This window comes from Eschrichtius robustus, chromosome 16 (genome assembly GCF_028021215.1).
Source record: "Eschrichtius robustus isolate mEscRob2 chromosome 16, mEscRob2.pri, whole genome shotgun sequence".
NCBI lineage: Eukaryota > Metazoa > Chordata > Mammalia > Artiodactyla > Eschrichtiidae > Eschrichtius > Eschrichtius robustus.
The window spans coordinates 67,547,198-67,562,687 of NC_090839.1; the positions used below are offsets into that span (position 1 = coordinate 67,547,198).

Consider the following 15,490-nt stretch of genomic DNA (forward strand, 5'->3'; position numbering starts at 1 on the left):
TGCTGAGCATGCGCCATAAATCTTTTGCCTGGGGGCGTGGGCGTGGGGCCGGATCGCGCACGCGCGGCCGGGCCGGGGCGGGGACTGGGCTGTCAGCCGCCCGCCGAGGAGGAAGCCGCGGGCAGCGTGCGGTTTGAGGGGCGGGACCTGGAGGCCTGCAGAGGGTCTGGCAGCAGAGGGTCTGGCAGCAGAGGCAGGGCCATGCGGGAGCGCCGGGGCGTGGGGCCGCCGGGGTCGGTGGTGGTGGTCGCCACCGTGGTGCTGCTGCTGAGCGGCGTGGGGCCGGCGCGCGGCTCCGAGGACATCGTGGTGGGCTGCGGGGGCTTCGTCAAGTCGGACGTGGAGATCAACTACTCGCTCATCGAGGTGAGCGCCCGCCCCGCGGCCCGGAGCTCGCTGTGTGACCCCGGGCCAATCGCTCAACCTCTCTGAGCCACGGTGGCCTCGCCTCTGACACCAGGCAGTTGCCACCAGCCCCCCACTCTGCGAGTCCTTTCCTTTTTAAAGGCGCCGCTCTCCGCGGGTTTCCACTATCTCCTCCCCAGTCGCGCTGGAGTGGGGGTTCTTATCTTGGGGTCAGCTACGGAGTGGGGCCGGGGGCGGGGCCCCGAAGGTATGTGCACATGGGTGTGAGGGACATTTTTGGTGACGATGATGGTGGTCTAAAACTTTTATTAGGTCACGCAAAACTAAGGATCCTGCAAATCAAGACCCCAGATTCTTCAAAACCTAAACTGCAGATCCCCAGAATCCAGGCCCCAGATCTCTTAAAACCCAGTCTCAGCAGGACCCAGACCCCTTAGGTCTGATAACCCCAGATGCTCAAACCCCCAGGAACCCAGACCTCCTGAAACTCAGATTTCTGAAACCTATATTCCAGAACCTAGAGATAGCAAGTCTTACCCACACAACAGAGAGTCCCCACAAAGTTCTAATCCACTGCTCCTCCAGCCCCCCTGGGGAGCTTTTAAAGAGCATGGATTCCCATCCCAGAGATCCTGACCCAGTAGATCTCTCTTGGCATCTCTGGGGCTGGGAAACTGTATTTTTAATTTCCCTGGTTTCCCCCATGGGACCCCTTTTGCTCTGAAAATGGAGAGTTGTCAGCTGCCCGTACTGGGTAGTTATTGGAATTACACTAGAGATTTGTGCAGAAGTCTTTTTATTAAGTTGCAAAGCCCTGTTCAGTTAGATGATTATTAGCCTAGTGGAATTATGACCCAGAAAGCTTGTGAAGAAGAAGGGAGATAGATGGAGGTAGGGATAGAAAGTCACTTACAGGACAGATGGGAAGGGACCCGAGGGAGGGTTGGCTTCTGTTTCAGGAGGGTACTGATGATGGGGCAGAAAAGGGAGTTTGAGAGAGAAAAAAGGAAGTGGCTGAAAAAGAGAAGGGAGTGGGGACTAAGACCCCAAAGGCTGTCTGTCTGAAAGCGCATTGAGCTGCTTCTGTGCTGGTAGCTGGAGGGCTGCGGTGAAGGGTTGGACCAGTGTGTTCTACAAAGTAGGTTACTGAGGATTGGGGGAGGGGGAGGAAGTAGATTCACATCCCACTAGCTCTTTGACCTGGCCTTGCTCCAAGTCCCAATTTTTATTCCTGTAAGATGGTGTTGGGTGAGAGGCAGCAGAACCCAGCATCATGTATTTTCTAAAGAAGTTAATCAATCGTCACCTTCAAGACGATTGGTCTTAAAAAGTCAGGCGTTTAATGAATCTACCCACTGACAGTGGCAGGGCTCCTAGGATCTCTGGGTGCCCATGCCACCTCTCGGGTTGTGGGCACAGGACATTCCAGAAGCTGCCTGGAAAGGCTTTGCAACTTGTAGTTTCCTGGGGCTCCAGGAGGAAAGTGAAGGCAGTAAGGGGCACTCCCACCCCAAACACTAATAGTGACCTTGAGAGCAGAGGGCGGGTTTTGTGACCTAGTATGAAATGTGTTCCCTGAGCCCCAGGGCTGCCTGTCCAGGTGGTCTGAGACACTCATTCTTTCTTAATTTCTGATTGTGAAATGAGGTGTTGCATATGTGTAATGTATATTGCCATTCTGTGCCCTGACCTGTGCTTTATGAAAGAAATGTAAATAAGATATTTCACAATCATTTCTTGATTGTGTTTTCTGTGTCCCAGTAAAACTACCTTCACTCTTTTCCAGCTCTCTTCCCTTCTGGGTGTTTTTCCATCATATTCATTCAGTCAGTAACTGTTGAGTGAGCCCCGGCATGTGCAGAAGCCTTGTGTCTGGTGGGGATATTCAGTTCAGTGAACAGAGCAGACAGAAATCCCTAAAAAAGAAAAACTATATTGGTTGCTAATTCTTTTTAACAATCAGGAGATTTCACATTAAAAACTGCATTTCTGATTTCTCTGGAAAACCAGCTGATCTTTGGGCCGCAAAACTTGGCTTGGGTTAAGTAGTGATCTGTCTGTCTTTAGGTGAATACCCCTTGATAGGACTTCCATGGTCCCTCTGGACAGCCGGATTTTCAGTCCCTGCTTTAAGTGCATGCATCTGAATTTCTTTATGGCCCGTGAACAAGTTTGAGTATTTATTGAGTACTTACACTAAATAAGACACTGACCCAGGCGCCATGGAATGCAAGCCGTGGTCACTGCCCACGGGGAGCCTGCAGTCTGTACGTAATTTCACTGTGTTCCTTTCCTAAGTGTGCGCGTTCTGAGTCTGCTGCTTTATACATCTTCTTAGCTGGTGTGACCCAATTCTGTTATCATAGTTACAGATTATTAACATTAAAAGTTTCTAGATGGATGTTACTCCAAGCATTGGGACTCTTTGGGGTAAATAATACAGATCCCTGGCCCTCACCTCAGACCTTCTATTTTAGAAACAGACGTGGGGCTCAGAAATTGCATTTTTTTTTAAGGTACTTTACAAAAAATTGAAGTATAGTTGATTTACAGTGTTGTGTTTAGTTCCTGGTGTACAGCAAAGTGATTCAATTATACATATATATATATATTCTTTTTCATATTCTTTTCCATTAAGGTTTATTACAGGATATTGAAAATAGATCCCTGTGCTATACAGTAGGACCTGTTGTTTATCCATTCTATATATAATAGCTTGCATCTGCTAGTCCCAAACTTCCAATCCAACCTGCCCCAGGAATTGCATTTTAACAAGCCCCTTACTAACAGCAAAATTTGAAAATCTGTTTTAGACCCAGAAACAACGTAGAGACAGACACTAAAACTGAAAAGCATTGAAAAAATATGACTTTGGGAGGTAGTTTCTAACCTGAAAAATATCAAATCACATTATTTTGGGGATACTTGTCTTATTTCCCTCTGTCCTAATGCCCAGTGTTAGTAACTTCATATGGTAGGTCCTCAGCAAATGCGTTTTGACTGAATGCATTCAGGTGCATTATATGTAGCTAATTCTCAACAGTGATATTATGACTTCTCTTTTCTTTCCTTCCTTTCTAGATAAAGTTGTACACCAAGCATGGGACTTTGAAATACCAGACAGACTGTGCCCCTAACAATGGTTACTTTATGATCCCCTTGTATGATAAGGTAAGAGGGGAGAGTACTTTAGTCTTTTACGATGGGAATTTGTCAGTGTGACCCACAGGGCTGTGCTAACTGGGAGAGTGGCTTTCCCACATGTGCAAATACTCATGTTTTGTAAGTTGTAAGTGGAGTATGGTAATTCTGGCCAAATTCTGGCCAAGCTTATGAACTGGTTTGATTGAATGCAGTGATTCTCAATGTCTCCAGGGACATTTGGCAACGTCTGGAGACATTTTTGGTTGTTACAACTGTGAGGGAGGGAGAGTGGTGCAGTTATCTCGTCAGTGGAGGCCAGGAATGGAGCTAAACATCCTGCCATGCTGTACGGGACAGACCAAATGTCACCAGTGCCAAGGCTGAGAAACCCTGATTTAATAGAACCCTTTACTTGCAAGCAGCTTAAAATATCGTTAAAAAGAATTATACAAGTAATATGTGAATTCATGAGCTTTGTGGAAAAATATCAATGTGTTTAGAAGTATATGAAGTAAATTTTATCTTTTATCCCCCAAACCCCCGTCCCTCGGTAGTGATAACCTCTGATAAAAGTTTCAGTGTGTGTCCTAGCAGATGGCTTTCTCTGTATTTAGAGTTGTACAGATATCCACGAATATACATGCATGTACATATATGCAGATACACAAACACATGTGCACATAGATGGGTATCCATGCATACCTGTTCTCCCACCCCTCATCCTCCCCACATTTCAACTTTTTATTTGGAAATATAGATTCACAGGAAGTTGCAAAAGTAGTTAATATACTGTGTAGTTTTGCTTTTGATTAAAAAAAAAAACAAATGGACTCAAACACTAGGCTTTGTTCTGCAATGTGATTTTTTTCCCCTGTGGTGACGTTTTGGCACACTTTGGACATCGGCATGTATGGACCTTCCTTTTAACGGCGGCACACATTTCAGAGGCAGGCCAAACTAATTTATTCCCAATTTCTCTATAGACACAGAAGCTTTTCCCCAGTTTTTAAAATTATTATTACTAACCACACAGCAATAAATATGCTTGAACTTACATCTTTATGCACAATCCATAAGATTGATTTCTAGAGGTAGACTAGTTGGGTCTTGAAATCTGTTTTTTTTTTTTTTTTTTAAACTATTAAAACATTCTCAAGGAACCCTTCACTCAAGGGTGTATGTAAAATCTAGTTTTAAGAAATGACTTTAGTTCCTGAAGATCTGGCTGACCCTGGCAACCTTAGTCATATGAGGGGTTAACAGGAGACTGGATTAATAGAATGTTTGGAATCAAAAGACCAAGAGCAGCTGAATACAGAGTCTTTGTAACTCTTTGATGGGTTAAATGGGAGGTTCGGGGGTTGAGATTGCAGCACATGAAGGGAATCAAGAGCTCACTACCATTTACAAGTACAAAGTTTATGCTTGGAATTCCATTTCAGGTGTGAAAATTCTAGATAATAGGCTAGCACTAAACTAAATTAAACTAGTTGAATAGTCATCAGTTCTTAGTCCTTTGCAGTGATTTTTTTTTTCTCCTTGTAGGGAGATTTCATTCTGAAGATTGAGCCTCCTCTAGGGTGGAGTTTTGGTAAGTTAACAAATAACCAGGTATACTCTGTAAAGGATTAGGTTATATGCTGAATATTAATTTAAATTGACAGAGTGCATAGATTGTTAAAATATTAAGGATTCCTTTCTAGTGTGGAAGAGGGTTTTTTTGTTCTTTTTTTAACCGCCTCGCCCCTATTACTTTAGAGTAGATTGGATTTACTTTAGACCTACCTTAAGATTTTCTGTCATGTTTCTTAAAGTAGGCATCTTTTCTTGTACCGCTCAGAAAACTCCACTTTAGCAGCTTTGTTCATTAAATGCCAGTAGAACTTGATGAATATAGAGGTCAGGAGTGGGGACGTTGTTCCTCTTCCAGGATGGCTTCTTTCTTAGCCCCCTCAGTGTTTTAAAAAAATTTTTTTCAGTGAATTAATGACAACATTAAACATTGTGAGACTTGACATAAAAATCCAGATGTACTTCTCTTAAGAGATCAGAAGATCTGACAACCTTGGGCCTTACCAGCTCTGTGACGACCTTGGACGAGTTACTTCCGCTGGGTCAGCATCCGTCTTCTCACTAGGGGTCAGGAGAGTAGTAGAACCTGCCTCACAGGCTACTGGAGGGTTAATGGACCAGTGTATTTATGTGTTCAGAATCGCTGGCACATAATTGGCAATTAATTAGTAAACACTTAAAAGCAGTCTTTCCGCACACATACAAGCAAAAGCTCCAGACTTTTTCCTGAGGTGACTGTCTTTTAGCAAAGTCGGAGGAGCGGGAGTGGGCTGGATCAGAAGAAGGGGTTCTGCTGCGACGTGGCTGGTGTTTTTGGAGAGCCGAGCCTTGACGTTCGGTAGAGGGTGTGTGACCCCAGTTCCGTAGCTTGGCGGGAGACGTGGAGGGCCCAGTTGTTCCTACCAGGCCTGCCTGTGAGTTAGAGGGGGAAGAACTGAGTCCCTGCTGTCACAGCGGCAGCGACGGCCAACTCGCATCTGGGCGACAAGCTCTTTCTCAGTTCACGGCCGGGGGTACCTGGCTGGTGCGGTCCAGAAAAGCGGAGGGGAGTCAAAGCCAACCCACGGCCAGAGAGACGACAAATCGGCCAGCGAGGTCACAGATCGGTGGCTTGCAGGAGTGTTTTGTTTGAGTCCCCTCCCTTCTTGTCAGTTCTTTTTCTTTTAATAAGCTTTTTAATTAAATTATAGCATACTTTCCGAAAATTGTACTCATCACAGGGATATCAGGCGATGATTTTCACAAAATGAACACACTCACGTAACCACCACCTAGATGACAAGACAGAACCTGACCAGCACCCAGAAGTGCCCCATCCCAGGCACTTGCTAATTGCACCGCCCGACCTAAAATTATAGATTATTTTGTCTGTTTTGAACTTCATGTAAATAGAAACACACAGGGTACGTTTTTGTGCCTGGTTTCTCTCTCTTGACAATTTTCACAGAATTCATCCTTATTATGTGTTATTATGTGTTAGTATATTAGTTCATTCTACTGCTGTGTGAATATCAAGTGATTTACCCCCTCTACTGTTGGTGGACCTTTGGGTTGCGCCCCAGTTTTGGCCACTAGGAGCAGTGCTCCTGCGAAATCCTTGTACATATCTTGTGGTGCACACATGTCTACATTTCTGTTGAGTATATAACAGGGTGGAATTGCTGGGCGATAGACTTTTTACATGTTCAGCCCTAGTAGAGATTGCTGGACAGCCAAGGTAGATGTCACAAAACTTTGCTCTACCAGCCGTGTGTAAGAGTTCAGACCTCCACATCCTCACCAGCACTGGCTGTCAGACTCTTTCATCTTAGCCGTCCTGGTGGTGGAGTGGTGGCCTCTCATTGTGCTTTCGATTTGCATTTCCTGATGGTCCATGAGATTGAGCACTTTTTCATATGTTTCCTGGCCAGTTGGATATCCTCTTTTTGTGAGCTGCCTGTTCAAGGTTTTGTCCGTTTTTCACTGGTGCTTTCCCCTGTGTATGTGCGTCATTCTTCATTTTACCAGAAATTCTCTTGACTGGTCCATTTTTTCCTCTGCTTCTCACTTCACGGTCTTCCGAACCTTTTAAAAACTCAACTTTAACCCCTATTATGATGAACTCTTCAGCTTTTTTTAAAATTTGACTTAGTTGCTAATATTGAAAAATCAGGACACGGCACATAAAATCCAGATTTCCAGTTGTTCTTGAGAAGGTGGAAACTTGGGCAACACTGGGTCACGTGGCAGTAGTTGGTAGAAGCTGTCCCCCTTTTTCCATTTGCTGCAGTCCACACTTGGCCAGTCTGCTGACTTCTAATCCACCGTGTTACTATGGACATTGGAGCTTATAGTCCTGGTATAATGTGGCCGAACTCCTGTACTTGGTCAGGAGACAGATGTGGAGCCAGACTTTTGGGTTGAATTTGGGCTCTGTCCCTCACAAGCTCTGTGATTTTAGGAGATTCTTTAACCTTCCTGTGCCCCACTTTACCCCTCAATCGGCTGCAGATGTTACTACCTACCTCTAAGATAGTTGTCAGGATTAAGTGTACTTAGCTCAGTGCCTGGTCTGTGGTGGGTGTTCAGTAATAAAACTCTTTGGCACTCACTGGATTTTCCATGGGACTCTGAGATACAGCTCAGCTGCAAGACTGTTACAAAAGTATATTATACTCTAAACTCTGGTTCCCTTTGGGGTGGGGAAGTGGGTGTCAGGATGTAGGGGTGGGAAGGAGACTTTTCCCTGTGTACCTCCTTGTGCCTTCGGATTTCAAGCCATGTGAGTGGCTCAAAAGTGAATACAGTGAAAGTTAAGCAGTTCAATGTGTTTTACACAGACAGTTTCATCCTGTCCCAGAACTCAGCTTGCTCTTGTGTCCTGTACCCTGTTCCCCCCTCCCCCTGTCATTGGGCAGAGCCAACCACCGTGGAGCTCTACGTGGATGGTGTGAGCGACATCTGCACGAAGGGTGGGGACGTCAACTTCGTGTTCACGGGCTTCTCCGTGAATGGAAAGGTTTGACATTTGTCACGTTTGCTCTGTGGTACATACTGGGTCTTCTCTTACCTTTAAAAAAGCAAGAGGTTTTTAAACTGGGGGCTTTGAGCCCACAAGGGACCCACAGATAAGCTTCAGGAGGGCCTGGGAGCTCAATGAAATTGCATGTGAAACGTAGCGGGTGTTTTTAGGGGCCGGGTCTAGGTTGCTGGTCACTCCCCTGTCCAAGTATAGATGCCAGGATGGCTTTTTAGAGGGACAGGTTCTCAGGGGAGAGTTCCCCCTCCCTGCACCCAGCACCGTGGTTGAGATGCGCATATTTATTGCCTTCCTTTTCTTCATGGTGGGTTTATTCTCCTTTCCCTTGACCCTGAGAGTGAGGGCCTTTGGTCCCGGCTTTTTGTGTGGGTTTCTTGTTAGAGATGGGGACCCTGGGTATTTATTCTTTCGCAGTGGTTTGTAAAATAATTGTGCATCTTTAATTGAAGGTGTCTTAGAGTCAATGAAACAAAGTGTCATTTTACTGTTGCTGTTCCCTCTCCCTGTCCCCAAGCCTCCCTGGGAAGGGTATCCACAATCTCTACCATCTTTTCCAAGGAAACTTGACCCAGAGAAGGTCATGGGCTTCGTTTGGGGAGCAGGAGCAGGATGGACAGTGCGGCTGGGAGGAGAACGTTGCTGCCGGGCGGCTCCTAACTCCTCCTTCTCCACGGCAGGTTCTCAGCAAAGGGCAGCCCCAGGGGCCCGCAGGAGTTCAGGTGTCTCTGAGAAACACAGGCACAGAAGCAAAGATCCAGTCCACAGTCACACAGCCTGGCGGAAAGTGAGTCATGCATGTTACGCCCTGCCCCGAGGCTAGAGCCGGGCCCTGATTTGGGGGAGCTTTGGATTTAGGGAGACCTGGGTTCAAATCCTGTTTTGGCCTCTTATCTTCAGACAGGTTCCTGCCCCTCAGGGCCTCAAGTTCCTCATCTGTAAAATGGAAGTCATTTGACCCATTACATCTAGCGTTGATGCAATGATTAAATATGAGATAAATAAAGCACCTGCTGCAGGGCCTGGCACATGGTAGGCCTTCATTTAATGGTTGGGACTGGCTCTGGAGCCCGACAGCCTGGGTTTGAATCCTGGTTCCCCCATTTGCTAGCTGTCTGCCCCAGAGCAAGTTACTTAACGCCTCTGTGCCTTGGTTTCCTCATTTATAAATGAGAATAATCATGGAACCTACCTCTTAAGGTTATTGAGAAGATTAAATTACGATATTATCGTTTCAAACTGTCTGGCATAGAATAGGTGCTTAATAACTTAGCTCAATTACAATTTTTAAAAATCATTTTATCACGATTACATCACAATCATTTGTAGTTGGAACTAATGACTATTTAATTAACCTTGCTGAGTCAAATTTAAAGCATTTATGTAATGGATTTATATCGTTGAGTTGTAAATGTTAACAGATGTGCCAAGATTAATATCAGAATAGTTCCACCTGGTAATGTTGAAAGCACGCAAATCACCACTGACTACTTCAATACACAAATCTGACTAAACTGCAAAATAGAAGTTTGTAATGAGTCTGTCAGGACATCATCCAATTTTTAAATGATGATTGTTGAAATTATATGTCAGTTTTGAAAAATACTTACTGATGCCTCTCCAACCCCCTCCCCTGATCTGTAGGGGATCAGAGGAGGGGGTTGAATGTGGGACTTTCATTTTCTCTAGTTTCATTAATTTGCTGCTGACCGTGCTGGGAAAAGTGACTTGAACTTTGCGATTCACTTTCCAAATCTCTTTCCTGCGCACTAACTAAACTGACAGTAACGTGCAGAACTGGGATGCTATGAACGTGAAGTAGAGGCTGAATCTTACCCAGACCAAAATCCAGTGGCAGTGTCAACTCTTTTGTAGCAAAGTGATTTCCAAGCTCTATCCAGTTATTACAGGCAACATTGGATGTAATAAAATACCACCACAGAAGAAGAGATTGCATGAAATTTTTGGAGTTCCTGTCGCTGGAATTAGCCCTTTCATGGTCCGATGCTTTGCAAATCTAAAGGGTAAATGTGTCAGAATCCTGGTGGTAGTGCTTCCATCCTCAGCTCATCACACTCTGGTCTTGGTTTGTTCACAGCTGCTAGAATCATCTTTGTCAGCTTCTGGTTTCATCACAGTTGCTTTGTGCAAGCACCCAGATTGGCTTCTATTTGTGTCTGATAACAGGTCTTAATAAACTCTGGGGTAGGAGTCAAGCTCATTGTCACCTGCCCTCCCCTAACGCTTAGTGTCATCTTGTGTAAGCATCCGTCTCAGCCTATCGGGTCTGTCCTCTGTTCTTTACCCATCTCTCGTCCCTTCCCACTTCTGCTTTGGATGCTTCTCTTCTCTCCTGTTCATGCCTCTCGCTCTGTCAACACACACTTGAATGTTCTGTGACTGATCCTTGCTGAACCACAGGGACTGGTTTTTAGGCCAGAACTTTCTGGGTTTAAGGGAAACATCAGCCTTCCTTCCCATTAGCACATGAACCCCTCTCCTTGCACACAGCCAGTGCCCAATAAGTGTTGTCTGATGAGGATTTGTACAGCGAAGGATTGAATTTCATTTATGCTCCTTTAACTGGCTAAGGGCAAGTTCGTGATAACTCAAACATTATTTTCTTATGATTCCGATAGTTGTCCTAAAATTAGAAGTGCTCGGGTTGTTGGGAGAAAGTGAAGTGGTATTTTGTATTTCTTAGGTTTGCGTTTTTTAAAGTTCTTCCTGGAGATTACGAAATCCTTGCAACTCATCCAACCTGGCCATTGAAAGAGGTGAGCATTTATTTCAGTTATGTTGATGGCCGTGCCAACAGTGTGCTGGTTTGGGGACAAATGTAGAGGTTTTCAATTCCAGATATGAAATGATTTTATGGTCTTTCTAGAAGTCGATGGAGAAAAACAGTGGTGCTGCTGATTAGTTTGGTGGTACTTATACAGGAAAACTCCCTCCGTGTAGCAGATGTTGCTTATATTGGTTTCAGTTTTAGGTAACAACATTGTCACCCTGCTGTGAAACTGGTCTCTTATTAACAGTAGCTATTTTAAGCTAAATCAACACCAGAAGGACCTGATGAGATTATTTTATTGTTCTTTTTTTAGTCTGTAACAACAATCTATAAATATACTTAACAATTTAGAAACTCCTGTACATGTGCCCAAGGAGAATGTATAAGAATGTTTATTGCAGCTTTGTAGTAGCAGAATACTGTAAACAACCTAAATGTCCATTAAGAGGAGAATGGATTGTGGTTTCATCACACAATAGAATTCTGTATGTCAGTAATAATGAATGAACCAGAGCTACGCATATCAATATGACTTGCTTAAAAGCATAAAGTTGAAGGGAAAAGGCAAATTGCTGAAGGATAAGGAAATATGATACCGTTTATATAGTCATTAAGAACACTTATGATAATAGCACTTATGGATACATTCACATGTAGAAAATTATAAAGACGTGAATGGGAATGACAAACAGTATATTCATTATGGTACTGATGTTTGTAGAGGGAGGGAGGAAGGGGACGTGGGCATCTGCAAGGGTCTAGAATTGTATTTCTTCTCTTTTATTCTTTAGCTGGTTGGAACTTATATAGGTGTTCTTTGGTATAGATCCCTATATCTATTTTTTGTTTGACTGAAATAGCTTATAATAAAAGATCAAAAAAGGAAGAAAAATACTAAGCGAGGTTCTGTAATAACTGTGAAGAAACAAATTGAAGTTAAGACTTAAAGAGCATTTTGACAGGTTAGTTTTTATATTAGTTTTGAGGCTGCGTCTCATTTTTTTGCTAAAGAAGCATCAGTATTTCAGTTTTTACCTTGTAAGTTTTACGCATTTATAATTGATGATACAGTTTCACACCTAGATATGTCTGTATTCTGTTTATGACTTTGTTTTCAGGATTTTTCTCTTCTGGGCAACATTGAAAAAGATTTCATTTAAAATTCCATAGCTTACACATTATAAATAGAATACATTTTAAGGTTTGCATTGTTTGTTAATTGTATACATAAAGGAATATGAGTTTATTCATGTAAAATTGTGTTTTAAAGTAAAGCAAGCTGTTAAAAGTCAGGATAATGGTTGCCCTTTGGGGGAGTAGTGACTGGAAACGAGCACGAGGGGGGCTTCTAGGGTGCCAGTTCTGTTCTGTTTCTGGGGTGCCGGTTCTGTTCTGTGTCTGGATGTTGGATGCATGGTGAGTTTGGGAAAGTCACTATGCTGGACGCTGAGACTGTGTGCAGTGTTCCCCATGTGAATTATACTTTGACAAAGAGTTTAAAAATACACACATACATACCATTAAACATGGAAAAAAATAAAGCATGTTCATTAAAAAAAATTGGAACATACAGAAGAGCATAAAGGAGTGGAAGTGGAAAATCTGGAAGGTGGAAAACTGTAAAAGAGGTACATTGTTACCATCTAGACGAAATCACCATCATCTCCATTTTGCCACAGTTCCCTTCACTTCATTTTGCGAATTAAAAAACAGTTGTTATGGTACTACACGTGCAGTTTTGTATGTTGCTTCCCCCCAGTTAATATTTTAGTGTCAGCATGTCCTCGTGTTGTTAAATGCTTTGTGAGTGTTTATTCTTTTGGAAGTTGACGTCTTCTCTTGTAGGCGAGCACCACTGTACGAGTAACGACCTCCAACGCCAATGCCGCGGGCCCCCTCATAGTGGCTGGCTACAACGTGTCTGGCTCTGTCCGCAGTGACGGGGAACCCATGAAAGGGGTGAAGTTTCTTCTCTTCTCTTCTTTAGTAACCAAAGAGGTACGCAAAGAAGAGTGAAGAACAAGAGAGGTTGTGGGCAGGGCTGGGGGCACGGGGGATCACAGACTAAGAATACACGGTTTAAATGCAGGTCACTCACAGACTAGAAGACAAACGTATGGTTACCAAAGGGGAAAGCGGGAGGTGGGGAGGGATAAATTAGGAGCTTGGGATTAACAGATACACACACCACTACATATAAAATAGATAAACAGCAAGGTCCTACTGTGTAGCACAGGGCACTGTATTCAATATCTCGTAATAAGCTATAATGGTAAAAGAATCTGAAAAAGAATATATATATGTGTAACTGAATCACTTTGCTGTATACCAGAAACTAACTCAACATTGTAAACCAACTATACTTCAATTAAAAAAAAATTAAATAAAAAATAAAATGCAGATCAAGGTTGATTTATAGTTTCAGCATAAGAACCTTGTGTTTCTCTGTTGACTCACAAGAGATTGAATGTCTGCACTGGGAGGCAGTGGAATTCAGTGGAAAGTGCACTGGCTTTGAAATCAAACAGACCCAAGTTCAGACAAATCCCAGCTCTGCCTCTGACCAGCTGTGTGAACTTGGACCACTCCGGTTTCTTACCTGGAGGATGGTGACCATTTTTAACTTTTCAAACTTGAATGTAAAGATTTTACATTCTGTTATGTCCTCTGCTATGTCCTAGGTTTCAGAAATATATATTTTGTGAAATAAAACTTATACAAGTATTTTTAAAGCGTGGCTATTTGATAATAATCAGAACTTGTAAGTGGAAAAGGAAGTCATTTTGGCTTTTTTCTCCTGGCATAGGATGTCCTGGGCTGCAACATCTCCCCAGTGCCCGGGTTCCAACCCCAAGACGAGAGTCTGGTGTATTTGTGCCACGCGGTCTCCAAAGAAGATGGCTCCTTCTCCTTCTATTCGTTGCCGAGTGGGGGCTATACTGTGGTGAGTGAAGCCGACTTCCGTTCTGTTTATGTTTGGGACACTTATATCACAGGAAGAGTCAGTGCCATTTGGATATCAAAGGACTGAATGGTTGGCCTGCAGTTCAATGAACATTTTATTTAGCAGTTACTGAAGATGTAACTCTGTCCCCTCAGTAACAGCTGGGAATAGTGCAAGTCTTTCTGTTTTAAATCCAAAACAGTTATGATTAATAGTGTCTCTTTGCCTGCTTTGAACCCCTGGTTATTTGTGGGCTGCTGGATTGAGTATTAATATTGATGGTTGAATCATGTTATTGGCTCTTGGTAATTAACCGACTTTTCCTTCCAGATTCCATTCTATAGAGGGGAGAGGATTACCTTTGACGTTGCTCCTTCCAGACTTGACTTTACAGTGGAACATGACAGCCTGAAAATTGAGGTAAGGCCTCTCTGTTGGAGTCCCCATCCCTGGGCACAGGTGTTGCACACGTGTTAAAAAAAAAAAAAATCAGTTTACCTAGAAGTACTGTTGGAAAAAACTGAATGTTGTACTCTCTTCCACTTCGTTCTGGGATCCACTAGATCCTTCACCTCTCTCACATAATGTCTTTATCTTAGAGAATCAGAGCCCTATTTACATCTACTTCATTCAATGAAATATATTTACCGAGTGTCAGTGACATATATTTTAGGTACTATTCTAGTGATGGGCATATAGCAGTGACCCAAAGAGGCAAAAGTTCCTTTTTTTGTGGAATTCATGTTCTAATGGCAGAAAGAGACAATATACTTACAAATAAGTAAATAAGAAAGTATATGAGAAAGTCTTTGTTCTTTAGAAACATAAAGCAAGAAAGGAGATTATATAGTTTCAAGGTTAAGATAGGGTTGAGGTCTCATAGGTTGTTCTTGGGAAGGCCTTAGGGTGAAGGTGACTTCTGAGTAACAACCTGAAGGGGAAGAGGCAACGAAGTGTACTTACGTCTGTGGGAAGAGTGTTTAAGACAGGGAATGGCAGGTGCAAAGGTCCTGAGGCAGGAGTGTGGCCAGAAGGTTTAGGGAACCCCAGAAAGGCCAGGGTGGCTGGAATGGAGCGAGTGAAGAAGGGAGGAAGAGGAGAGAGCGTTAGAGAGATGGTGGGGTAGGTTGTGCAGGTCCTGGTGGGCCATTCTGGGTGACAGTTGGCACCACTGAAAGGTTCTAAGCAGAAGAAGAGGTGTGTCCCCTCCAGCTGCCATGTTGAGAAGAGTCTGCAGGGGGCAAGGTGGAAGTGAGGGACCGGTTGAGTAAGTGAGAGCTGACAGAGCTTGGACCGCAGTGGAATGACAGGTGGGGTGATGGATGGGGTGATACAGGCCCTAAAATAGACGGTAAGTGTGTTTTTCATCACAGTTCTATCTTTAATTACAGACGTAGAAAATGTTTACTGTAGAAAATTTTCTAGATAGAGCAAATCCCCAAAGAAAACAGCAGTCTTTCATAAGTGGACCACCCAGTGTTACAGTTATTGAAAAAATTAAATTTAATCGTTTTCTTTTAATGTTACATTAGAAAGTACTGCGTTAAAGTAGCTTAAACTGGTGGGAGCTAGCTTTTAGGTCACATTCTCAGTGGGGTTCTGACTCTGCCTTTTAAGATTCAGTAAAGCATTTGACTGTAGCACTGTGCCCTGGAGT

General features: G+C 43.6%; 1 protein-coding gene across 1 annotated transcript in view; it reads left to right on the forward strand.

The window, feature by feature from the left end:
- The first annotated feature begins 75 nt into the window (after window positions 1–75).
- The window catches only part of LOC137778488 (BOS complex subunit NOMO1), a 52,473-nt gene continuing 37,058 nt past the window's right edge, over window positions 76–15,490 (forward strand). Inside the window, exons 1-9 of the mRNA XM_068565597.1 lie at window positions 76–366; window positions 3,448–3,537; window positions 5,056–5,101; window positions 7,980–8,080; window positions 8,779–8,885; window positions 10,803–10,875; window positions 12,735–12,887; window positions 13,696–13,833; window positions 14,164–14,253. Of these exons, the coding sequence (XP_068421698.1) occupies window positions 202–366; window positions 3,448–3,537; window positions 5,056–5,101; window positions 7,980–8,080; window positions 8,779–8,885; window positions 10,803–10,875; window positions 12,735–12,887; window positions 13,696–13,833; window positions 14,164–14,253 (963 nt within the window). The 5' untranslated portion in view covers window positions 76–201. The remainder of the gene's footprint in view (window positions 367–3,447; window positions 3,538–5,055; window positions 5,102–7,979; window positions 8,081–8,778; window positions 8,886–10,802; window positions 10,876–12,734; window positions 12,888–13,695; window positions 13,834–14,163; window positions 14,254–15,490) is intronic.